We start from the raw sequence: 25,924 nt of genomic DNA on the forward strand, positions 1-25,924 counted from the left end.
GCTAATAATTAAGAAAAAACTATAAAATAAAAAAAATAAATAAAGAACACGTGAAAGGTTGCTTAGAATTCTACAACATACTAAAAGTTAACTGAAAGGTGAACCACCCCTTTTAAAATCTTTTCTTTAAAGGGGACCTGTCACCCAATGAAATAATTCCGAATCATTTTTTAATTGTGTTAGTCAAGCCAAAATCTTTACTTGCACTATATAAATTATTTAAAACTAGTTTCCTTCATTCTTTTGGAATCCACATAAAATCTAAAGGCAGGTTCCATTTTGTGGAAAAGCTTTGTATCATCCCAGGAAAGCTTTGTATCATCCCAAATTCTAATATAAGCGCCAAAAAGGAGAACCTGATGCACATGGCCATAAACAGTGAGGAGAAAAGGGACATCGAGGAAGTTCAAAAATTAAAGTGAAAGTAGGTGCAAAATAAAAATATGATTGACAACTAAGATTTTTTAATGGGGTTACAGATATGGATGTTTTAATGAAAAGGACTTTTATTATACAGTTTTTAATGTCTGGGTGGCAAGCCCCCTTTAATGTGATTAGTGTTTACCTCTCAGCTAAGAGCTGGTTGATGGTGAGTTGAGCCCAATATTGTCTGGCAAAGTCAGGGAATACATGCTTGCTCTCCTCAAATAGTTCATTTAGCTCTTCCGCCTCCTCTATTAATTGGTATGTTAAGTCAGCGTTTGCCTGAATGAAAAAAGAATGAGCATCTGAAATGTAACAAGAGATTTTAACTCATGTGCGAGTATGTGATTATTCTTTGCTGTAAACTTTGCTGTCCTCTGTCTGACCAGTTATGGTGATTTAAATTCTGCTATTATATTTGGCAAATACATATTTTCCATGATTAGAACATTAGAAAAAATATTATCATTTATCATTATCATGTTTTCTTTGTTATTAAAGGGTACATAGAATTTCAATTATGAAACACCCCACTGAGAGGAGCATATTTGAACCCCCTGCTAATTACGAGTGACATGTTTCTTTTAACAGTTATTCGATTACAAACATTCTAGCACAGTTCGATTGCTTACTTACCGAGTTTGCATTAATGATGCTCATTAGGTTTGGAACACTTTCAGGCTTCAGTTTACCTGCAACAACAATCTCGTCACCTTTAAAGTAGTTGTGAAAACTGTTCTGAGTTACATCTGAGACAGCTTCCATTGGATAGTTAACAACAATGTTTTTCAGCAGGGGAGTAGATACTTTATTATAAAATTCCTAAAAGTTAAAAAAAAATGAATATATTAAATTTGGAGAACATTTGCCTTTAACTGGTACTCGAAATATAAAAAGAAAAAAAAATAACCTGAGTTTTCCGAGCAAGGTGAGCTGTTTAGTAGGTGTACCCAGATTTAAACATTGTGAAAAGAAATCAATACTTTAAAATGGATTGATGGGAGATAATCTGGTGGCAGTCCTATTTAATGTGCACTAATCAAGATGTGTGTGTAAAACAAATCATGTTCTCCAATGTTTGGGAGAGCAAAAAAACATTGTCCTTGGGCCCAGAACATCTTCAAACTATTGTTGGTTTATGAGAGCACCCATTGCATTCAAGGGCACAATAGTCCATGTGGATTTGTTAACAGGCTAAACAATTCTAACACATAGCAGAAGTCCTGCTCAGTGCTCTTCTCAAATTCAGTAGTTCAGAAACAAGAAACCCTGTCTGGAATAATGCACTACTGCCCTTGATGATACACATGTAGCTTGTCCCCTTGTTTATCCTAAGCAAGAAACAGCTCACGCGCAGTACAGGTATGGGATTCGTTATCCAGAATCCCTTTATCCAGAAAGTTCCGAATTATGGAAAGACCATCTCCTATAGACTCCATTCGAATCAAATAATTCTAATTTTTAAAAATGAATTTGTTTTTCTCTGAAATAATAGAAGAGTACCTTATATGTGATCCCAACTAAGATATAATTAATCTTTATTGCCATCAAAACAATCCTATTGGGTTTAATCAATGTTTAAATTATCTTTTAGTAGACTTGAAATATGGAGATTGAAAGTACGGAAAGAACCTTTATCTGGAAAACACCGGGCCCGAGCATTCTGCATAACAGGTCCATACCTGTACTGCACTACCACCCCTATTTGCACAGTAAGTTACCCCTAACAAGCTGACACTATTTCATACACTGGACACTGCAAAACCAATTTTGAAACTTATCTTTTTATGCCAATATACATTACTAAGCCATAGTTAAGTAATTAAAAACCTTCAGTTGTGCAGCAGTATCCTGGTTCCCATAAATTCTCTGAGCCATTCCATGATTCTCCTGGGCAAGTCTTTCTAAGAAATCATAATCCACATCAAATCCAATGCCAAGGGAATGCAGAGAGAAATCATCACGGATATTTGTCCTCACATTCTTCTGAATTTTCGACAGTTTTAGTTCACCTAAAATGAAATTTTTTGCCTTGAAAAATATTTTTGTGTAAGAGAATTTGTTATAGCAGACTATTGGATTTTTTTTTTACTAAACTTTAAATTACAATTTAATTAAAAGTACCCTTAAAATGTATTTTTATCTTACCTACTGTGGGATCACCATCAGACACCAGCACAATCAGAGAAACAGAGTTGGGCTCCAGTAGACCTTTGTTGCTGGCTTCTTTGAGTATGAATATTGCTCGAAGCAGAGCTTCATTAATGTTAGTACCTGTTAACACAAGCAGCCAGTTAACATCCTTTATTCTAAAACAAATAGTTACAGGTTCTGCACATGGCAGAAATAGATATGGACTAACATCATGTGATACCATAGATGTGCTATTTACCAAAGCTGCAATTTTAGGTAATATCTATTGGCTATAATGATAAACAGCTGTGAGTTGAGAGAATACATTTTGTACATAGTGGGTGTAATTATGTAATAATGTAATATCATTTTGGTTATTAGGTGGCAACACTGAAGGTTTGTCTAGAGCAGAGATTCCCAACCTTTTTTTTACCCATGAGCCACATTCCAATGTAAAGAAGTTGTAGAGCAACGCAAGCATGCAAAAAGTTCCTAGGGTGCCAATTATGGGCTGTGATTGACTACTGGTAGTCCCTATGTGGACTAACAGGCTACAAGAGCCTCTGTTTGGCAGTACACCTGGTTTTATGCAAATAATACTTGCCTCAAACCAGTAATATGAAAACAAGCACGTGCATTGAGGCCACTCGTTTGTTGAGGGGTAGGTGAGCAATACTGTATGTTGCCCACAAACCACTGGTTGCGGGCCACTGGTCTAGAGAAATTACTAGCAGGGGGTTGTCCGAGGCCCTGGAGACTATATAAGGGGTGGAGAGGAGGGCAGAGGCATTGACAAATATGTTTTCCATACGTCCAATATGTAGATGAGTGGTCCACAACCAGTGGCTTATGAGCCACATGTTTCTTGCAAACCCGTTGGATGTTGCTCCCAGTGTCCTTAAAGCAGGTGCATATTTTTGAATTACTGGCTTGAAGGCAAGTTTTGGTTGCAAAAAGCCAGGTGTACAGCCAAACCTGTAGTCTTCCAGTCCACATAGAGGCTCATAAAGATCAAATAGTCAACCAGAGCTCTCATTTGGAATTCCCATATTCTTTTATCATGGTTGTGTTGCTCTCCAACTCTTTTTACATTTGAATGTGACTCACAGGTAGAAAAGGTTGATGTCGATTTTATAGGTCCTGGGATTATGAGTATTGGTCTGTGTGGGCAGGCCCGGATTTGTGGTGAGACGATGTATGTGGGTGGGTGCTAGGACCGCGTGGCCTTGGGGCGCCCGCCCAAAAAATCCGGAGTTGGCTGTTGTTTGCCTGGAGGCTTACACAAGAAAGAGTTGACATGAAAACCTGTCCCAGATGGCAAGAGGTCCTTCACTGTGTGTTTTTGGGCTAATCCACTGTAAATCTGTATGATAAGACAGTCAATTTGTACTGGCTGAGTGCAGTAGTAATAGAAGATGAGAGAAAGAGAAGTGCACCTCTGTGTAACACCTGTGGGTCATACACACTCCTTTCTCCCCTTTTACAGTTATCAGGAAAATAATGAAGATGTGCTTTATTTATGAAAAGGTGGAACGTCTAATTTAACAAATTTTAACCTCAATCATCAGCTATTTTTTAACACTTACCTCCATTGGGCTGTATTCTTTGAACATATTTTGAAGCATCTTCTTTTTCTACAGATGAGGCATAAACCAACTCATCCTTCCAACACCGAATATTGTGGTTGAAATCAACAATACTGAACTGATCATCGGGACGCAGGTCTTCCAAAATAGATTTCATAGCCTCAACAGTCTAAAAGGACATGCACACGGATATGGAAATTCCTAGCCAATATATTTATGATATATTTTACAGAAAGTGTAGCCTATATTGAGCATGGTGCACAAAGGGCCAGATGCTTGAACCTGCTGCATTTGTATTTATTTCACGAGAAGTCTCTAATGCAAGATACTTTGTTAATAATACTGGAGGAACTAATTTCAGATAATGAACCCTGTATAAACAACATCCTTATTTTACTTCTTCTCCAACAATTGCTCTAAAGAACCAAGGAGGTGGGTTTGCCATTTATTTTCTTGCTTTATTTTTTAAGACAAGTTATTTCCATGAATTTAAATATATTTTCTAGGAACTGGTTTTACAAAATAAAGTTTCTTTTGTCTTACCTGTTTCATCTTCAGACCCCACATGGAGCCACTCACATCAATGACAAATAAGATATTCTTAGGAAGTGGAGGCAGATTGTCTGGAGCAAAGAAGTGGAGGAAATATCCATTGAAAACCTAAAAAACAGAAATTGAATAAAGAAAGAGCATCTGGTAATGAAAAACAGCTAATTTATTTTTTCTAATCTATTCAAATTTTCATGGATTTGAGGGCCTTTGTACATTGTCCCATGGTTTGCACTGCATTTTGTGGTTAGAGTTGTGCTTTACAATACACAATATAGCACTATCTGAATTCTACCAATGCCTATAATCTATTGAATGATCAGTAGAAGATGTGACACATTTCATATAGAACTGCATTCAGAGAAATGGTTATTACTTGTACAAAAAAAACAACAGATCATATAGTAGTTATTGGGCATAAACACTACTGGTGGGTTTGCAAAATTCAGCAATGACTAAATCATTATACAAATGGGGATTTATATAAAAAGACAGCATTAATCAATATCTACATGAACATTTTACTGTGAATTTACCTGAAGGTGGCTACTTTGTTCCCTTTTAACATCATACTTTACTAGAAGGTTTCCATTCACAGCTGTGGTGGAGCATGTGGGACATGTTCGCTGCTCATCCAAAGTTGGCTTGAATGAAATGTGAGCCTTAGAAAGAAGCAAAAGGAAACCAATGAACATTATAAGAAATATTCTAAAAACAAATTTGTTTGGCAAGGGTTCAAAATCATTGTAACAAATTTAAAGATTCTACTTCATATTAATAGGTATTCCCTGAAACTTTTGTCTATATATGGTTGTTATAAAACATATGCGCAAAGCACATGTACGTTGACCATGCAACTTATAGTGCTTCCCACCATGATATTGATTTGTTCACCCACAACCAGAACCACTCCTATTGTAAAAAACACTTCCAGTTGATTTAAATATAATGATATATGTATATAATGCAACAAATGCCACAGCCAAGAACTCTATGATGACAGATATTATGGTGTCAAGCTTTGGCTATAAGCCACCACTAGTGATGAACGAATTTGGGCCGTTTCGCTTCGCCAAACGGTGAAAAATTTGTTGCGAAAATGCGGCAGTGTCCAACAAAAACAGGCACTGGTGTCCATTTTTTTTTTACGCCTGCGAATTTGCCGCAAATTTGCCGCAAATTTGCGCCAGCGAATAAATTCACCCATCACTAGCCACCACTGAAAATCTTTGGTGATGTCCTACAGTACAATGCTGGGAAATATTTATCTTTACAAATATATAATAATATATAAATAATAATAACAACATTAACATCAATATTAATAATAATAATGTTACTTAACAAAAATCATATCATCAGTGGTATGTTTGCCCCTCGCCTCCTGTAATACATATCATTAACAGTATTTATCATCATAAGTGTTTACCTTTTTATCTCCTTTTGTAATCTTGACTAGTCCAGCAAAATCTTCTGTAATTGTTTTAGGAACATTAACAAAACCGAATCCTTGTGGTTCTGTAATATAAATATCAACCTGAAAAAAACAAAACAAAAAGGGTTTGCTGTAATAATAAACACAATGCTTAATGCTACACACCCAATTAATGTACTTAGATTTAAAAACTTTTTCTCTGTATTGTTTTTATCTGTAGCATCTAGCCATTTGGTAGAGGAGTGTGCACCTCTAATTATATGAATACCGTACTTTAGAATGATGGATACTTTAGATGCTCCTTAATACCCTAGAAACCTAAACATATGCTGGACACAAACACATTATAAAGTATTGAAAACCTCCTTGACTAATATAAAATTAAACCTGCCGACGCAAGGTTTATTAATGTGTCTTAATTTCGTAGGGTGTTTTACCAAACGCACTGTAGCAGTGCGCCATAATACCATTATGTCACACTCACCCCACACAACAATTACTAAAATAAATGTTGATATTTTATGCATTGCACACTATAGGTTATGTCCTTATACTGTTTATTTCTGTGAAATATAAATATAACATTTAGGCTGTGCTACTTACCTCTAAATGCTTTGCTAATCTGCCAGGTTGAATATAGAGAGCATGCTCATAAACACCTAACTTCCGACGCAGGGCTTCTTGGTAATGGATTTCAAACTGTACTTTGCTTCCTGGGGGCACATTCAATTCAGCTTTAAAGTTTTCCAAATCCAGGGAATTAGTCCTATAAATAACAAAATCTGGAGTTTAATGAATTGCATTTTCTGAGTGCATTTTTTAATATCATGTATGGTAAAAATACAGTGTAAATTGTTTTTTTTTTATATATAAAATACAAGTATATGATCTGTTATCTGGAAATCCGTTATCTGGAAATCCGTTATCCATAAATTTATGGGAAAGTCATCTCCCAAAGACTCTATTTTAAACAAATAATTCACTTTTGTAAAAATTATTTCCTTTTTCTCAGTAATAATAAAAGCAGCAAGCTTGTACTTCCTCCTAACTAAGATATAACAAATCCTTATTTGATGCAAAACAATCCTATTGGGTTTACTTAATGTTTATATGATTTTTTTTTAGTAGCCTTAAAATATGTAGATCCAATTTACGGAAAGTTCTTTTATCTGGAAAACCTCAAGTCCCAAGCATTCTGGATGACAGGTCCCATATATGTATAGATTACATGACTAAGCATGGCCTATCATTTACCTAAATTATTACCTAATGTTGCTGTGTACTGTTACTTGTACACAGTGGTGTAACTCGATGTTACTGGGCCCCACAGCAAATTCTTTTTCAGGCCCCCAAAATGTCTAGAGGTTGACCTGTTTTAGCAATATTTATTAAAAAAACAAACAAATACAAAAAGTATTGTAGAAGTGATACCTATATTGGCTAACAATAAAAATACATTGCAAGCTTTCAGAGCACCAAGGCCCCTTCGTCAGGCAAAATACAAATAAAAGCTAGAAAGGACCAGCATATATACTGTTAGATCAGTGAAAGGTATTCATGGGCAATAAATTGGCAATACATTTATTATACACCCCAGCTTGTACATCATACTGAAATATCCCCTCACATATTAGATCTTTGATCTGGTAACTCTAAACTATACTATATTACACAAATACTTTTAATGAATGCTGTCAATGTGAACAACAACGGCATGCATTTTTGTGCAGCTGCAACTGTGGTTGGGGTTGTAAATGAGTTTTAAAGTTTAATTTATCCTGTTTTGCTTTTTACAGGGGTGATTCTATACCAGGAGCTGCCATGAAATTGCTTCTGTGATGCGGCCCCCTTCCCCACTCCCCCCAACTCCTACTGTTCCTGCACCATTCTTACAGTAATATAACGTTTTATATTATTAGAGGCATGGCCAGCAAAATATAAGTGGTATTTTGAATAAATCATCCTGAAACACAACTTTCTTTAGCACATTCCTTTCAGTTAGAGGAGTATAATGCAACAGCATTTTCTTCTTCTTCTTTTTTTTTTTTTTTTTTACACAATATGTCCCCTTTAACTACTTACCTCATTAATCCAGCTGCTTTGCCTCGTGCCCTTGCTTTTGAGTATAGGTTTCTGGCCACAGACTTCTCCTTAATTGACCCACTAAATGTGATGCCATTTACATTCCTAAATAGACAGGAAATCCGCATAAACATGTTAAAACGGAACATCCCACTAATATGTAATTTACAATCACATGCTTCCCTATTAGCTAGTAAGAACAGCTTTGTGCTCCACTGAGGAAAATATAGTGTGAGGTAGTTCCACAGGATTTAGGGACTCAAGTTGGTAGGACTCAAGAATAGAGAGTATATTTCAATAAAGCACAATGTCAAAATCGTGGCCGTTCACTTGTGGTGTGAGAGATACCCAAAATTAACTTGGTGTGAATTTATTTGGTGTATGAAATTAATACATAGGAAGTCCCATTTTCTTGTGTTATTTATTTAATGAATCTACTAGTTCTTTAAAAATCACAGACTCCCAAGATCGTTTGCTAAATTGTATGTGTGAGAATTATAGGTCAGTCTGGAGACCCTACCGTAGTATTGCAAAAGCCCAGCTGAGGTGAGGTGTCACATGTAGCAGAACTCTACCAGAGATAGAATCTGGAAAATACTACCCATGGGGGCAGATTTACTAAAGGGCGAGGTGGCTAACGCTAGCGATAATTTGCTAGCATTACCGCCCGCAGGGACATTGGCAATTTACTAACGGGCGCCAATTTACTACCGAAAGAGACTGTCGCTAGCAGTCATTCTCGCTCTATTGCCAGGCAACTTTTCTCTCTGTCGAACGGTTGTTACTCAGACCATGTGAAGTGCATTAAAGTAGCTAGAACTTCCTCAATCTTCTGTCGCTTACATTATATTCTGTGAGCCAAAAATGTCCAAAAAACGCTGAGGACTTTTCCTTTTTCAGCCTGATTGCCTGCAAAAGACCTAACTTAAACTTTTTTTGGGTAACCAGTTTTCCCCATACATTTGCAAACATAAGGAACATTCATTTTACAGTGGCCACATGTGTAGGGCATTAGAATAACTCTATTGTCTTTATTAAGGTTCCCTGGACATGTGTTTTAGAAAGTGTAATTTGTAAGTATATGCACCAACATTTAACATAAAGACATCCATACAAATATATTTCCCAAATTGACCTAAGCGCAAGATCCGTAGCGAAGTTTCACTTGGCAGAAAGGAATGCTAGCGCTTCTTCACTATCAAATGCTCGCATTGCCAAAATAATGCTAGGGAAAAGTCACCAGCGTTTGACGCCCAAACAGCATTTTTGTGAATTAGCATAGTCTAAGCACATTTGCGCCTGGTGAAGTGTAGCCATGGGTGAGAATTGGTCGCTGGCAACAATTCACCCTTTAGTAAATCTGCCCCATGGTGTCTAATGCACGGCATAATTCTTGTCCTTCCTGCCTAACAGGATGGTGTGTGATAAACTGCTTTTACAGATAAAATTGTTTAAAAAGTCCATGTATAACAACCCAGTAGGAAATAAACTCAACAGTGCTATTTAATCTTCCACCAGAATAATGATATAAGCCAATCTCTTTTGGCATGATTTCATGAAATACAAATCAATAGTTATGTTGGAAAAAATATGAATGGCATCAATTGCCACTAAATGTATTTCCCTTGTAGTCCTCCTCACACATTTATAGCCAGATACATCAATTACAATTATATGGCCTTAATATGTAAATTCCCAATTCACATTCCTCATTAGTAATTAAATCTAACTAGGGCAGAAACACATATAAGAAGACCAGTGCTAACCTTAGTAACATAATATATAAATAGAAGTGTATAGCTAACCATGCTTCACACTTATACAACTCACATAGTGAAGTTATTGATGAAAGCTCCCTTAGGAACTTGGATATCAAATACAATGTTCTGTGGATGCTTGGCATTGTTCACCACTTTGCTTCTAATCATGGTGTTTACAAAATGTGAAGTTATAGTGGATTCAACCTTGTAGCTGTGAAGAGTAATTGAATCTTCTGTAAAAACCTGTTGGGGGAGGGGGGTAAAAAAAAAAAAGCAAAGGCAATCAAATGAAAAGCCAAAACCTTTTATGAAAATAGCATGCAGAATAGTCAGAAGTTTGATTTTAGCTTCTATGACAATCTAGGTAGGGTCTTTAAATTAGGTACCCTGAGTTGCCAATGTTTTTTTTTCTAACATCAGTAGAATCCTGTAAACCTTGTTGCAGAAATAAGCCCCCTCTAGCCTGTTTCATCTATACAGCCAAACCTCAAATGATTTACCCCCATAAACCCATACATGTCATTCCTCTAAGTTTTGGTCCTTTCACTGTACAATTTGTCTTGTTTCTGGGCTGACATCGTGTTCCATAAGATCTCAAGATTTAAGTGTTGTGGCTTTGCTACCCTCTTGTTATATTACTGTCTTTTTAAAAATTCAAAAATGTTTGGATTTCCTTAAATTAAGCTTATTCTGTATAATTCCACTGGTCTTTTTGTAAAAAAATAGCATTTGTAAAAAAAAATAATATATAAATAATACAGTGAGATGGACCACATAAAATGTTCCTTTAATAAAGATAAACTGAAGGGTTAGTGATGGTTTCTCAGAAACTCAAGGATTACTGAGTGTTGAGGAAATCAAACATTTTTTAACTCTTTCCCCTACCCCTGCTTCTTTTATCAGTGATACTTGAGTATGAAAGGTAGAATATAATTTACCCCCACAAGACTTATTTTCTCAACTATATTTGAAGTGACAAATGTTATTTCATTGTAGGGACCTTCAATCAGACACATTGGCTATGCCATGAGAGTTCCCATTGTCCTACATGTAAGTAACACATGGATCTACACATTTTTGTTTCATAAAGCAAGTCAGTGACCTTCCAGTCATAGAAGAGTCAGCTAATGGTTACCACGAATTGACCTTGGATGTTTAGTTAAGCACGTACCTCACTCTCATCATCGTCGCTGAGTACACTTCTCTATGAAAAGGAAAAACACAGTTAGATGACTCTTTCTCACAAATATTTTATTTTCCAGACTTATTTTTTTAAAGTATTCTTTAATACTTTTATTTTGCCCAGTGTAGCCTCCACATACATTATAAAGATACAGACACCAGAAATGAACTGATAGGACAGTCAAGTTGACAAAACAGTCAGGTTTAGAAACTTCAACTAACAATAACTTACAAAAATAATCAAAAAAGATCAACATGACCTATAGGTAGCATTTAATGTACATTCATATTTTAAAAGTAGTCTTTTAGCGTCAGTATCACTTTAAATCACATATGTGAAGAGAAAAATTCGGTTTCCACCATTTAAGTATTTAGGGACCCTGAATTTAAATGCAACTGACTGTTAAAGTCATCTATACCTTCTTCTGTGCCTTTGGTACTGATTTTTATGTAAAACTCCTAAATGTCTTTTATCACTGCTTGGTTGCAGCAACAAGGTCACTTGTGCCGTGATATCAGTACAGGTATGAGACCTATTATCCAGACTGCTCGGGACCTGGGGTTTTCCATTTAATGGATCTTTCTGTAATTTGGATCTTCATACCTTAAGTCTGCCAGAAAATCATGCAGCTTTCAGTTTCAGTTGTCAAAAACAATTGTGTTGTCATTTTATATAAATCTCATCAGAACTTTAAAGTCACATCGATAATTGATTTTTTTAAAATTAAGTTCTGTAAAAGCTGATCAGTGTAAATCTATATTATACTGATTGCACAGTCCTCTCTTGAGTTAAACACGTATATGACCATGAAACATAGACATTGGACTGTGTACATGAGGAGTTTTGTTTAAGTCCAAATCTGTGAGACATTGTGCAAGTTCTCTTATCTGTGGTAATGCCATATACCAGAGAGCTGCTTTAAAGGGCAAAGATTATATCCACATTTATGCAAAAACAAAAAGAAAGCCCCTGGAAAACACATGATATTCTGATAAAAAGACAAATTTTATAGATGATATATATATAGGCGAATTAACGTTTTAGTTTTGTGGAATGTGTCTAAGTGCACCATCAATAACATGTTCATATCTCACTTACATTGAACAATAGAGGTGTTTGGGAAAATAACACTGCTTTTTAAGGGCCAATCCAAGAATGATGGCAGTTATTCATGTATACTCTTGAGACAGTGTCTGCTACCTACTTCTGAATAATTTGGGAACGACTACTTCTAGCTAGGAGTCTGTGCATTTAAGTGAACATGTATGATTTGTGCAATCTACTGAATATGCAAGCAATAACGATTAAGGTTGGGAGGTAGAAAGATGTCATTGTATATGCAATCTGTCTGGTAACCTTATGGAAGTCAATAAATAAACACCTTTTAAAAAAAAAAAAAAGGTTGGGAGGTAGTGTACCTGCTCTCCCTACTTCCCTCAATCATCCATCTTACTTAGTAAAACAAGCAAACATACTAGATGCTTGGACACACATGGGGCACATTTACCAAGCTCGAGTGAAGGATTTTTTTGGGTACTTCGACCATCGAATAGGCTACTTCGACTACGATTCGAACTAAAAATCGTTTGACTATTCGACCATTCGATAGTCGAAGTACTGTCTCTTTAAAAAAAACTTCGACTACATACTTCGCCACTTTAAACCTACGGAGCTACAATGTTAGCCTATGGGGACCTTCCCCATAAGTTTTCTAAGCTTTTTCTGATCGAAGAAAAATCGTTTGATCGATCGATTAAAATCCTTCAAATCGTTCAATCGAATGAACGATTTTTACTTCGATCGATCAATGTATTTGGGCAAAATCCTTCGAATTCGTTATTCGAATTCGAAGGATTTAACTTCAAGGGTTGAAATCGAGAGTTAATTAAGCCTTGATATTCGACCCGTAGTAAATGTGCCCCTAGATTCCTTAATTTTTGCATTGAGTTCAATTCAATGCACATTGTAGATAAAAAAATTGGAAACTACCTTGTTTCTCTCAGCAAGACTGGGCTCAAACTCTTTCAGTAGTTCACCGAGGTCCTAGGCAAAAGGATGAGAAAATGAATAAGAATTACATTGCGCTGCTTTAATCCTGCACATCAATACAACAATATTTTCATTCATAAAATCTAAAATCACAAGCATTGTAAGATTATATGCTGATATTAAAAATCTATTCTACTTACCATCATCTATGTGCAAGTAGTAATAGGGAAATGAATAACAGTGTATATCAGTAGGGATGTCGCGGACTGTTCGCCCGCGAACTAATTCGCGTGAACATCGACCGTTCGCGTCCACCGAATGTTCGCGAACGTTGCGCAACGTTCGCCAATTTGGGTTCGCCTTAGCTGGCGCTTTTTTTTGCCATTTCTCCCCCAGACCAGCAGATAAATGGCAGCCAATCAGGAAGCTCTCCCTCCTGGACCACCCCCACACCCCCTGGACCACTCCCCTTCCATATATAAACTGAAGCCCTGCAGCGTTTTTTCATTCTGCCTGTGTGTGCTTGGAAGAGCTAGTGTAGGGAGAGAGCTGTTAGTGATTTGAGGGACAGTTGATAGTAACGTTGCTGGCTAGTAATCTACTTGATACTGCTCTGTATTGTAGGGACAGAAGTCTGCAGGGATTTGAGGGACATTTTAGGTTAGGTAGCTTTGCTGGCTAGTAATGCCACCTAGCTGTGTGAGCTTGTTCACATTCTGTCTAAATAATAACAATAATAATTCCGTGTCCGTAAACACCACCTGAGTGACGTTTTTCAAGCAGCAATAATATATTCCGTATCCACTACTGTATACGTTGCCCTTGCAGGCATTGTTTGCCCAGTCTTTAACCAAGTGCCACCTAGCTGTGTGAGCTTTTTCACATTCCGTGTCCAGAAACATCACCTGAGTGACGTAGTGTGATTTCTGCCCTTTACAGCACAAAACGCAGCGCTGTGTGAACACTGTATTTTTCAGATACATTTTTGCCCTTGATCCCCCTCTGGCATGCCACTGTCCAGGTCGTTGCACCCTTTAAACAACTTTAAAATCATTTTTCTGGCCAGAAATGTCTTTTCTAGCTTTTAAAATTCGCCTTCCCATTGAAGTCTATGGGGTTCGCGACATTCGCGAACCGTTCGCATTTTTGTCCGGACGTTCGCGAACATTTCCGACGTTCGCTACATCCCTATATATCAGCCATATTTCAAACTATGCATCTTGCCTTATTGCTTGAATATCATTTAACCTGCTCTGTTTTACCGAATGAGAATATATTAATGCTCTCTTTACACACTCATTTTATTAATTGTCTTCTACTAAAGAATGCTGCTTTCAGTTTTTCTTTTTTTTTTTTGATACAAGTCATCCTTCCTGTGTTTAGATTCAGTTTGACCAAGCACTTGGATTTGGCCAAATAATGCCAAAAAGTATTACTATTATTTTACTATTTGTCTTATAATGATAATATATTTAGGGCAAGAAGTTAATGGTAACTTGTATGTATCCAAAAAAAAATAAAAATAAACGGAAGCGATACAATCAAATAATCCAAGGCTTTTGATTATGTACAGACTGTCAGAAAGGTTTGATCAAACTGCATACACACACCAAGGACAGCCACAAAATAATGCCTTTTTTAGGAATCAAAGACAATGCTCAGAAAGCAACTTTGGGCAAATGTGTTTTTCTTTAAAGGCGGAAGTTCCCTTTTTAATATGATACTGACATTCTAAAAAAATTCAATTGCTATTTATTTATGTTTTAAAATGTGAAACTGAGCAACAAAGAAGCAGCTTCACTGTGAAGTTGGATTTCCATTATTATTGTTTAGTTGCTAGGTCAACAGGAACCTATACACCAGGCAACATTTTATTCCAACCAGGAGGCCAGAAGAACATCAATAATCCACAACCACATGCACACCCACAAAAATACCAGTTGGAAAATGTCTTATGTCCATGGCTGCTAGCAGCAGTGCCAAACATGTAAATACAAAATAATAAACGGCGCTGCCCTTTCAAAAGGAGACTGCCATCAGAATGAAAGAATTTGAATTTTATATCTGAAAACACAGACACAGATATTAATGTTAGTTAGTGTTTTCAGATGTAAATACAATACACAAAAACTTGTACCAGTGCAACAACCATGCCATGCAAATTCTGCTTTAATCTACCTAGTGTAATTATAAACGCAGAAATAATAATAGTTGTTGTGCGTAGCTGCACTGTAGCAAGTTTGCACCAATATCATTAAAGGGACAGCAACATAAAGAATAGCAGTAGTAATATGTTTCATAGAATTTCATGCTTCTAGCTATCTAGATTCCCACAATGCAAAGATTCTAAATGTCCATTTGGAATAAGCAGAGTAGTCCTTAACTAAAGGTCTGGTATTGTTTTACCATACCAATCCTGGGGAAGTAAAACATTGTAAGAATTGTCATCATATAAAGTAGAGTAAATAGTAGAGTCATTAACGGAAAAATATTTGCAATGCAAAAAGCAATGCCTTTATGCGAACAAATTTGCCTTTGCGCAAATTTAATATAGCTTTTGCGAACCCGGAAACTGTTTAGTGACCACTTACGACAGTAGAAGAAGGTTTGCGAATTTTATAGTTTGCGTCAGTGCGTAGTGAATGTAATAAAACTTCTTTCTGAAAAAGTCGTTATGTTTGCTCCAAAAGATTACGACACCTTCAAGCTCTTCTTAAAAGTGGGCTATGTACAATTAACATTTGCAATTAATATTTGCAGTGCAATAACCGTTTAAGGAAGAGTATTACATTGCGAAATGCAAATTTGTATTATTATTTGTGCAAATTATTTTGTTCTTTGTGACTTTTATTACATTCCCCCAATTGTGTCACTGTTTTCATTTCATTGACTTATCGTGATCTGTTTTCATAGCAACATTTTTTTAAATGTTCTGCAAATTTGTTTTTCCACTTCTTTTAACCTTTTGTACCTCCTTCTCTGTTGTGCAAACGAATCCCCAGGTTGCAGTGTTTTATAGCACAACACAGGAATTTCTGGCCACAGAACCAGAACCACATGACTGGAAGAAGGCTGTAGACACAGATTTAACAATGTAACAGAAACAACTACCCCTAAGCAAAAGTGGCTATAACTCTGAAAATTACAAAGTTGGGGGAGGGGAACACTGCAAGGCTAAGTCAAAATATATAAGTACAATGGAAGTGCAATGGATTATGCCAAAATAGCTACAAGTAAACAAAAGAGAGGGGAGTGATCAATGCATATTCCCTGGTCCCCTGTCTCATAAGTAATTTAGTTTATATGCAAGTGCATGCATTTTAAAAAACGGGTTTTTAATTACAAAGTTATGGTCATAAAATTGGTAAGCCACCATACTCTACTTGGGGTTTACTTTGTTTTTAAAACCCCTGTTTTTGAAAATACATGCACTTGAATAGATACAAAATTACTCATGAAACAGGGGACCAGGGAATGTGCATTAATCACTCCCCTCTCTTGTGTCAAAATTAAAAGGATTCTCAGCATGGTTCGAAATTGGCTGTAAATTATTCTTTTGTTGATTTTGTGGAGATAAGTTAAATAAAAAATAATGTATTTACAGTTTTGCAAACAAAAATAACCTCTGGGGTTTATGGCACTATTCAAAGATAATATTCTATAAATAGTTTCACATACCTGACAGTGAATTTTTTTGAGGGGGGGATTTTGTAAGACTCCTTGACCATATTTAAATAATCATATTCTTATAGTACTCTTATTAGAAAGGCAACTTCTCGTGATTGAGAACTTTTGAAGTTCTCTTCGATGTCATAGTAAATGATTATAGACAAATAGTTTTATGGTGCCTTTCTACCTGTAACAGATTTTTTTTGTGGAAATAACATTTATCATCTTCTATGAAATCTTTTCCCTTCCATCTTTTCCTTTTTCCCTTTCTTATTATAACAGGTCATACAATTCAGTAAATCTGAACATAGCTCTTTGCTCTTTGCTCCCAAATGAGTGTTTGGATGAAATACTCTTCAGCTGACCTCATACTGTAAGGGTCCACATTCTCACATAGTGATCCTGCTGATCAGCTGCAGGCAGCTAAAAAGACTATTACAGTTTGTCCATCTACATAAGACCAATTTGCACAGTGGTTGAAACTGGCCTTTTTACCAGTGAGCCATCTGCTTTCCCCTGATATTGTTTGTCAACTCTATGTCCTGCCAAGTTACATACTCCACTCTGAGCACTGTGGGTGGATCATTTCATCAGGGCTGAGATTCCCTTTTGGGCAGATTATTTGACAAAAGGCTGAGGTTCCTATTTACTTCTAAGACAAATCAAATGTCAGATCATTTTATAGATGGTGTACTCAGGGGCAAGTTTGTAGAATGCAGAAACGTAGGGTAGAAGGGATGTGTTGTTGTGGTAGCTACATACATGAGTTCCAGAACATGCTGTCATAGCAAAATAAACAGTTCAGTATATCTGATATACAAAGCAGAGAACAAAACAGCATTTACATGAAATAATGTATCTGGTAATATCACTTCATAAAGGGGCCTATTTATTATGCTACGTGAAGCAAAATTCAGCAAAAATACAGTGTAAAAAGCTGTGTAAATGCAAATTAAGCAAGATGTGTTTTGTTTTACATTGTGTGAATGCCAGATTTGACACAGTTATTTTACGCCATTCCATAAGTAAGTTGGCTCTAAGAAAAAACACACAAAAAACATTACTCAGTTCTTTATGCAGTGAAAATCGCAATGTGTGCCGAATTTTGTTGCTGATTTCCACACTTTCTACACCGCTTAATAAATCTTCCCCAAAGCATATTTGTGTTTAGCATTACCATTAAACAATATTCATGCTTGGAAGAAAGGTTGTTTAGTCCCATGGTTGGCATAACGATTTCCTATGGCACAGCGTGTCACTGTTTCAATGTGCAAATGTAGTTGTCACTAGAGAAAACACTTTACTCCATCTTTGGTTTTACTGAACTCACAGAATAGATAACATTCACCAATCTGTATAGTGGATGTTCAGTTCAAGTCACATATTTTTTTTGGTAATTATTATTTATGCAGTGATAAAACTATTCATAGGTATGACTTGCTGTGATGTTAAATTAATGCTATGTACCAAAATACATTAAATATTTTACTTTTTGCTAAGTCACAGAACAGAAAACTGTAAATCATTAGACTACCAAGGCTATCAAGAGTAGATATATTAAGGGAAAAGTGCAATCGGAGCATTACATAAACTGTTTATAAAAGAAATTAAAAACAAAATTCTTTAAAAACGAATTCTTGAAGAAAAAAGCCCTTCAATTTTTTATCAACTGCAATTTGTGGCCATGTAAACCAAAATGTAACAACTTTTACATAGCATGTGTCCCTATATATATATATATATATATATATATATATATATATATATATATATATATATATATATATATATATATATAGCAGCTTATAACAAAGTGACATAATATTGATCCATCACATCATGATACTGTACAAATGTACACTTGTGAAGCTACACCAGATAAAATAAATCTCTATGTGATACTTACGGCGGATTCAGGAGCCTCCTCTATTATTATATCAAAGCTTCTTATTTCAGAAGAAAGAAATAATAAAAGGAGACACACAAATGGCTTCATGTTTTCTCCCTGAAGCCAGATTAACCCCTCTGGCAGTCCAAAAGAAAACTCTCTTCAAATGAAGCAAACGCCAATTCAGGATGGTGTTTATAAGTTTGCTTTTTCCCCAGAAATTCTAAATTCAAACTTTGTTCTTTCCCAGTTCAAATATTTGTTGTGTAAAGCGAGCCAGTTAGGACAGGGACTGTGAGGTTGTGCAAACATTATGGCCTCAGTTTATCATTTGATGATAACTATGTAGGCTCAGCAGTAAAGATTTTGCCTTTGTACAATTACTTTGAAGTTATTTTTGGTTATTACCTCTATATGGAGACATTATTAAGTATGTGACAACAGACCATAGTAACATTACAAATGAATTAATTACCACAAAGCATCACACCCCAAGTAAAGCTCGCCCACTGGACCTGTTGGGTTAGTAGTTCAGACTGCCACTTGGAATACCAACAAGAACACAACAGAAAGGTTAATCTTGCTTGAAGTCAGAACTCCAGCAACGGTAGGAGCTGACAGCAACCAGACAAATCAGAGCCAAACAGAATGATCGTGAACCAGAAAATATTTGGCCTTTAATATCACATTCACAGCCAGAGACCCAAAGCCAAACCCAGTGTTTGAAACACTGTTAATAGGCAGTAGCAAGAAGAATAGAAAGTATAGATATTACTACAACCTTCTGTTGATGCCATAATGGTAAGCAGTGTTGGGGCACTATCTGCAGAAACTGTGTACATTCTACCTATGCTTGTATGGGCTTCCTCAATATACTCTGATTTACCCCCACACTTGAAAAGCATACAGGCAGGTTAATTGATTCCTGATAGAACTGACCATAGTGTGTGTGTGTGCATACTAAAGGGACCCTGGATTGGAAGCGCCACTTGTGTAGGGAATGATGTATAATGTTTTTAAATATTTTGGTAAGCTACATCAATAAAACATAATAATATATTTTTAAGTTATTATTGTTTTTGCTTTTTTCTGGAAGACTGAGCTGCCACATTCTGGGAGATGTTTTGAGTAAGCGGCAAGGCAATATTTTTAAACTACATTACGTTATGTAACTTTTTTGATGAAGTTAAAAGGGAGAAGAATAGAGCTTGTCAAGCATTTCTGGGATTTAATTTTCTCAAAACTTGATTCAGATTTTTATGATGTGTAAAGATGGTAATGGCTTGTAGTGGATTCTTCCAGTTTGATGCCAAAGCCAACTTATTGGCCAGTAATTCTCGATTTTCCAATGTCATAATATTTTCCCGATAGTGAGAAAGGTACAAGGGTGTAACTTTCCATCAGATTCTTACTTTTGTGAGAAACAGCGTCCACACCACTATTCAATCCATCTAACTCAATGATAGAAGGTAGATGAAATGAAGGCCTCTTTCAGGAATGCAAAAGTCCCAAAAGCTTGGCGGGATCAGGAATTCAGCTTATTTGAAATATTAATAAGGGATAGGAGAGGTGCAATATGTTTGTGTGTCTATAATAATTTGCAAAGCCAATGTTGTACAGGTGCTATGTGACCAGTCATGTATGCCAGAAATTTTACTTGAATCCATTTCAAACCTACAGTCTAAAATTATTTAAGGAGAAAAGTTGCATTTTGAGATGATACTTTAAGCTGTTAAAGAAGATTAAGATTTACAGGTAGACAAATACAAAACAACACAACAAGTCTCTAAATACATCATTAAAAAATTCCTGCAAAACAGCGGGTTATTGAATGTGGGCTTTGTCTTTGTGGAGAAAAAAGATTTGGGTCTTAGGTCTTGCCTAAGCTGGCTTCTGGTTATGCAATGTTATCTACTGGTATTTGGACCTTGCCTGACGTAGTGACTACAATTCTAGCCTTGCAACTAACGCCTCCTGAACATGTAGCTCTTCTGGACTTTATAGACATCCACACCAGCAACCATCTGGTCAGGCTCCGATTGTACTTTGAGGGCCATGTGACCTTCTGAAATTAGAAGTCAGATCTAAGGAGAAAACTGGGGACTGAGGAACAGTAGTGAGATATACTAGGGGTTAATCAGGTTTTAATCCAATTCAAGCACCAGTCAGGACAAGAAGCAATTAGCACAGTTTAAGGAACCAATTAAAGAAAAATATATGTAGAACACCCCTAGAAACTTGGACAACTAAGACCTACAACTGGTCATTGCAACCTTGTCTCTGACATTCTTTTATTTAGAATTTTGAAGAACGTCCTATCGCAGTGAAGTCAATCACTGCGTTGGTTCAGCCATGTCATTGTGTTGTGCCAATTGCCTGGGTAGTGAGGTTGCAAAGATAAGAAGCTGTGGCACTGGAAGCAGCCATATTGGAGGAGGCAATCCTGCCAGCCAGAGCTCTATTTGGGGCTTCTTAAATCTTGTTACTTGCTTGTAATAATTATGTCTGGTTAGGTAAAAGATGAATCTATGGTAATACTTTTACAGATGCTTATGGGAAAATATAGCAAACTGAAAAACACAATCATTCTGCTCTTAAAGACAAATCCATGCAGGAAATAAATATATAGGTTTAGGGACCTTGCAGGGGCTATATTTATTTTTTTATTCATATTATTTTCACCTTTGATAAATATGCCCTTTAAAAATACTAGCTTATAGAGTGTTGAGAAGTTCTGAGGCTTGGCCCTATGCTTTAGAGTTAACAGTTTAAGGAACCAATTAAAGAAAAATATATGTAGAACACCCCTAGAAACTTGGACAACTAAGACCTACAATTGGTCATTGCAACCTTGTCTCTGACATTCTTTTATTTAGAATTTTGAAGAACGTCCTATCGCAGTGAAGTCAATCACTGCGTTGGTTCAGCCATGTCATTGTGTTGTGCCAATTGCCTGGGTAGTGAGGTTGCAAAGATAAGAAGCTGTGGCACTGGAAGCAGCCATATTGGAGGAGGCAATCCTGCCAGCCAGAGCTCTATTAGGGGCTTCTTAAATCTTGTTACTTGCTTGTAATAATTATGTCTGGTTAGGTAAAAGATGAATCTATGGTAATACTTTTACAGATGCTTATGGGAAAATATAGCAAACTGAAAAACACAATCATTCTGCTCTTAAAGACAAATCCATGCAGGAAATAAATATATAGGTTTAGGGACCTTGCAGGGGCTATATTTATTTTTTTATTCATATTATTTTCACCTTTGATAAATATGCCCTTTAAAAATACTAGCTTATAGAGTGTTGAGAAGTTCTGAGGCTTGGCCCTATGCTTTAGAGTTAACATTTCTCCTTTTAATCAGTGTCCAAATAATGGTGCTTTGTACCAAAGCATTTGTGATGGATCTGATTGTATCATGCATCTATATATTATAAAAAGAAGTTGCATCGTGCTATGCAATCATTACAAATGTCCAACTTGTGTGACTAAAAGGTAATCTCTATAGTTCAGTCCCATGATCTTATTTTTAGTTAGATGTGGCAGATCAAAGTCTGCAAGTGACTGGAATTTAGTTTTTCACTTGCCGTTAAGAGACAATAATGTTCACCACTAGATGGTATCCATTGCCTAGCCATTCCTTCTTACACTGTAACTTTTGTAGAAGGCTCTAGCTGTGTATATAAAATTACATGCTCACAATAATGTTAAGCTTTTAATCAAGCTTGTAATAACTCCTTTGACATTGCTTATACAAGTATGGGGCCTGTTATCCAGAATGCTCAGGATCTAGGGTTTTCCAGATAACAAATCTTTCTGTAATTTGGATCTTCATACCTTAAGTCTGCTAGAAAATCATAGTAATATTAAATAAATCAATAGTCTGGTTTTGCTTCCAATTAGAATCAATTATATCTTGGTTGGGATCAATACAAGGTACTATTTTTTTTTTTTAGTACCTGTACAGAGAAAATTAAAACATTTGGATTTTTTGGATAAAAATGAGTCTATGGGAAACGGTTTTACCATAATTCAGAGCTTTCTGGATAACAGGTTCTGCATAATGGATCCCAAACGTGTACTTGCAATACTTGGTTTATGTGAATCGAGAAAAACTGCCATGGTATCCATTGCCTAAGCTTCTTTTTTCACAGTCACACACTGTGATTTTATAAACTCCTTTGTCACTGCAATGAGTCTGGCTACGGGTTATTAATAAAATATTCAAGGCACTGTTAGGGGGTGATTTAGCAACCTTCGAATTTTTGCTACAATTAAAAAATTTTTGCACAAAAACTCACAAATTCAAACTATATTTTCAAAAACTCAAATGTTCTGTATGTAGTATTAAAAAGCTAAAAAGCTTGAGTTCATGTAGAAGTAGAAGTCAATAGGAGGCAAAATTCAAGCTATTTTTTTAATTTGAGATTTTCGAGTTTTTTTTCTAGCTTGTAAACTCGAAATTTGAGTTTTTTACAATTGTATTCAGTCGAGGTTTTTATATTTGGATTTTTTAATAAATAAACAGACTTTTAAGACTTTTGTGCTTTCGACACAAACAACGCAAGAAACAAGTGGAGAGATTATATTGAGATATTTTCAGCTAGTGGGTCTGCAGCTAGTGTTCATTGTTTTCATTATCAGATAATGAAAACAATAATAATATGTTCTATTGGGATTATGTATTTTTTTTTTTTTAAAAAAAATCTGCATTTACATAGATTTACATAGTTAATAATTAGCTAAATGTCAGGACACCTGTTAAAAACTTATTTTCAATGCTTGTTTGCTAAACTAATACAATTCCCTTCAGTATTCAGCCCCTTAACAATTTCTATGTCAGAATTCTGATTTCAAAGCACCTTTAAAAGGTGACATTTATTTTTGCAGGCAAATTATTTCCAGGTTGTTCAGGTTAGCACATAGTGACCAGATTCTTAACTAGCTCAATATAAGATTTTACCTTAACTAGCTCAAGATAATACCTTGTCCATTGTAATACATTAAGCGGGGTAATTTACTTTATTTAAACCAAGCTCGGCCAAACTTTCATCCACAATTTTAACTTATTCATTAATAAAATAACTCAAACAATTTGGTGTGGGAAAAGACTCAAAATTGAGCAAAAACATCCTAGAATAATTGCTTCTCTATTAAAAAATACAAGCACAATTACTTGGTAAGTACTAATTTTTTGAATCGATCGATTTTTTCAGGTTATCGTCCAAAACCCCCGAATTTTTCAGATTCAGGGGCACATTTATTCTCCCTGTAAATTGTGTGTTATGCAAGAATAATTACTGTAGAGGGCGCTGTGTGAACCACTATATACATGCTGTATTCATTATCTTTCTGTTCCTATGATTAAGGGCGGGAGCACCTAAACCATGTCAGTTATCCAATGCTGCCAATGATTTTATATGATCCACAATAAAAATGGAAGTTTTTGCCATATTTGTTGGAGTTGCAGTTACCTCGTTTTTCTTAGCATCTTTTGTCTTTGGCTGGGAACAGCTTTTAGACTCCGCACTCAGTCTAAAGGAGTGCCAATTGCATGATGAGTTGGAGCAGTGAACTTTTGTCTTTCTGTGTAGATTTACTATGGATTAAACTGTCCAGTCCAGAAAGATTCTCAGCAGGTGCAATTTAACAACACTTTACTGACTATTCCACTGCTTTAAAGGGATAATGTCATGATTTTTATGGAGTAATTTGTATCACTAAATTACAATGGGTACATTGCAAGTAATTCATTTGACCATTTAAAAATCTATTCTTGAATCAATAAGTTTTTCTTAGCTGTAATATTGGTGTGTAGGCAGCCATTTCAGGTAATTGTGCCTGATCCTGTGCTTTCAGAAAAGCCAGCTTCATGATGGGACTGCTTTTAGAAAAGCTATTGTTTCTCCAACTCAATGTAACTGGAGGAGCCATGACAGTGCTTGTTTGGTTTACTATTGTGTGTGATTCTCATATTTACCACTACCACCAGGACATGGAGACATTTTTAGCAATGTAGGTGTCAGGTTGCTGTTGTCTAGTTACCTTCCTATTGTTCTGATGATGGGCTGATGAGCTGTTGGGGGAGGGGGGGAGGCAGGGGATGATATCACTCCAATTTGCTGCTAAACAGTAAACAGTGAATGAAGTGTATAAGACCACATGGCTGAGAGCACCAGGGGAACTAAGAACATGTCTAAACCCACTTTAAATGTCAAAATGAAATACAAAAAAATCTGTTTACTCTTTTGAAAAATAGATTTCATTCCAGGATTCTGCATGAGGAGCTCTGTTAACTGATGCAGAATCCATGTGTGTCAGGACTAGGGTTGCCACCTTTTTAAAAATCTTTTACCGGCTGCTTGGGGGCGGGGACAAAGGGGCGGGTCGTGATGTCAAAAGGGGGGGGGTCGTGATGTCAAAAGGGGCGGGGCCACACCACGGACGCTAGAAGAAGTAAGAGAAAAGGTAAGTTCCAGGGGATGTTCCAGGGGATTGGGGGCAGGCTGAGGGCTCCTTTTAATCGTATTACAAATTTACTGGCAGCTACATTGCCGGTAAATTTGTAATACCGGCCCCGGCCTTGACAGGTATTTTACCGGCTAGGCCGGTAAAATACCGGCTGGGTGGCAACCCTAGTCAGGACACAGTGCTGTGTAGTAACACATCTGTAAATAGTTAACCCCAATGTAAGTTAAAGCTATATCATATATTGGGTCATCGAACAGTGAAGCAGTGCTGGGCCAAGAGGTACTTGCACCCATGGAAAGAACCTTTTGTCCCCACTTGCTCCCCACTGGAGTTTTTGAATACTTTTGCAAGGCAATACCCATAATGCATGTTCTGTTATTATAAGACCTGTAAAGAAGCACAGTCACATTAGCATGCAACTAGAACTGTGGTTTTGGCTGGAGAAGAGCAGCATATAACATGGTTTTTATAGTACACGGCTAGCAAAATTGCTTTGAAGTGATGCTGTTTTAACAAAATTTTATATTTGACTTTACCTACCCTTTAATATGTTCTCTTTACATGCAGGGCATTGACAGTCTAACAATATCATCTACATTGTTCAACCTGTCGGTTTCTTACGGTTATTGTACTAGAACAGCATTTCTAGCCTTAATTGTAGGGCTCAGATGCAATTCTGAGGAGGCCTGCATGCACCCCATGCTACTTTTTCACAGAGAATGGAACTTTTATGCAACTGAAAATGGCTTCAGACCCATGA

At 36.3% G+C, this 25,924-nt stretch overlaps 1 protein-coding gene across 1 annotated transcript in view; it reads right to left on the minus strand.

The window, feature by feature from the left end:
• The window catches only part of itih2.L (inter-alpha-trypsin inhibitor heavy chain 2 L homeolog), a 47,031-nt gene extending 28,150 nt beyond the window's left edge, over positions 1 to 18,881 (minus strand). Inside the window, exons 1-14 of the mRNA XM_018252746.2 lie at positions 18,716 to 18,881; positions 13,141 to 13,194; positions 11,140 to 11,172; positions 10,039 to 10,211; positions 8,209 to 8,313; positions 6,730 to 6,892; positions 6,121 to 6,228; positions 5,228 to 5,353; positions 4,686 to 4,802; positions 4,143 to 4,311; positions 2,572 to 2,697; positions 2,254 to 2,435; positions 1,060 to 1,245; positions 566 to 705 (exon numbers count right to left, since the gene is read on the minus strand). Of these exons, the coding sequence (XP_018108235.1) occupies positions 566 to 705; positions 1,060 to 1,245; positions 2,254 to 2,435; positions 2,572 to 2,697; positions 4,143 to 4,311; positions 4,686 to 4,802; positions 5,228 to 5,353; positions 6,121 to 6,228; positions 6,730 to 6,892; positions 8,209 to 8,313; positions 10,039 to 10,211; positions 11,140 to 11,172; positions 13,141 to 13,194; positions 18,716 to 18,805 (1,772 nt within the window). The 5' untranslated portion in view covers positions 18,806 to 18,881. The remainder of the gene's footprint in view (positions 1 to 565; positions 706 to 1,059; positions 1,246 to 2,253; positions 2,436 to 2,571; positions 2,698 to 4,142; positions 4,312 to 4,685; positions 4,803 to 5,227; positions 5,354 to 6,120; positions 6,229 to 6,729; positions 6,893 to 8,208; positions 8,314 to 10,038; positions 10,212 to 11,139; positions 11,173 to 13,140; positions 13,195 to 18,715) is intronic.
• Between the last annotated feature and the right edge of the window lie 7,043 nt (positions 18,882 to 25,924).

The sequence above is a fragment of the Xenopus laevis genome, chromosome 3L, assembly GCF_017654675.1.
Source record: "Xenopus laevis strain J_2021 chromosome 3L, Xenopus_laevis_v10.1, whole genome shotgun sequence".
Lineage (NCBI taxonomy): Eukaryota > Metazoa > Chordata > Amphibia > Anura > Pipidae > Xenopus > Xenopus laevis.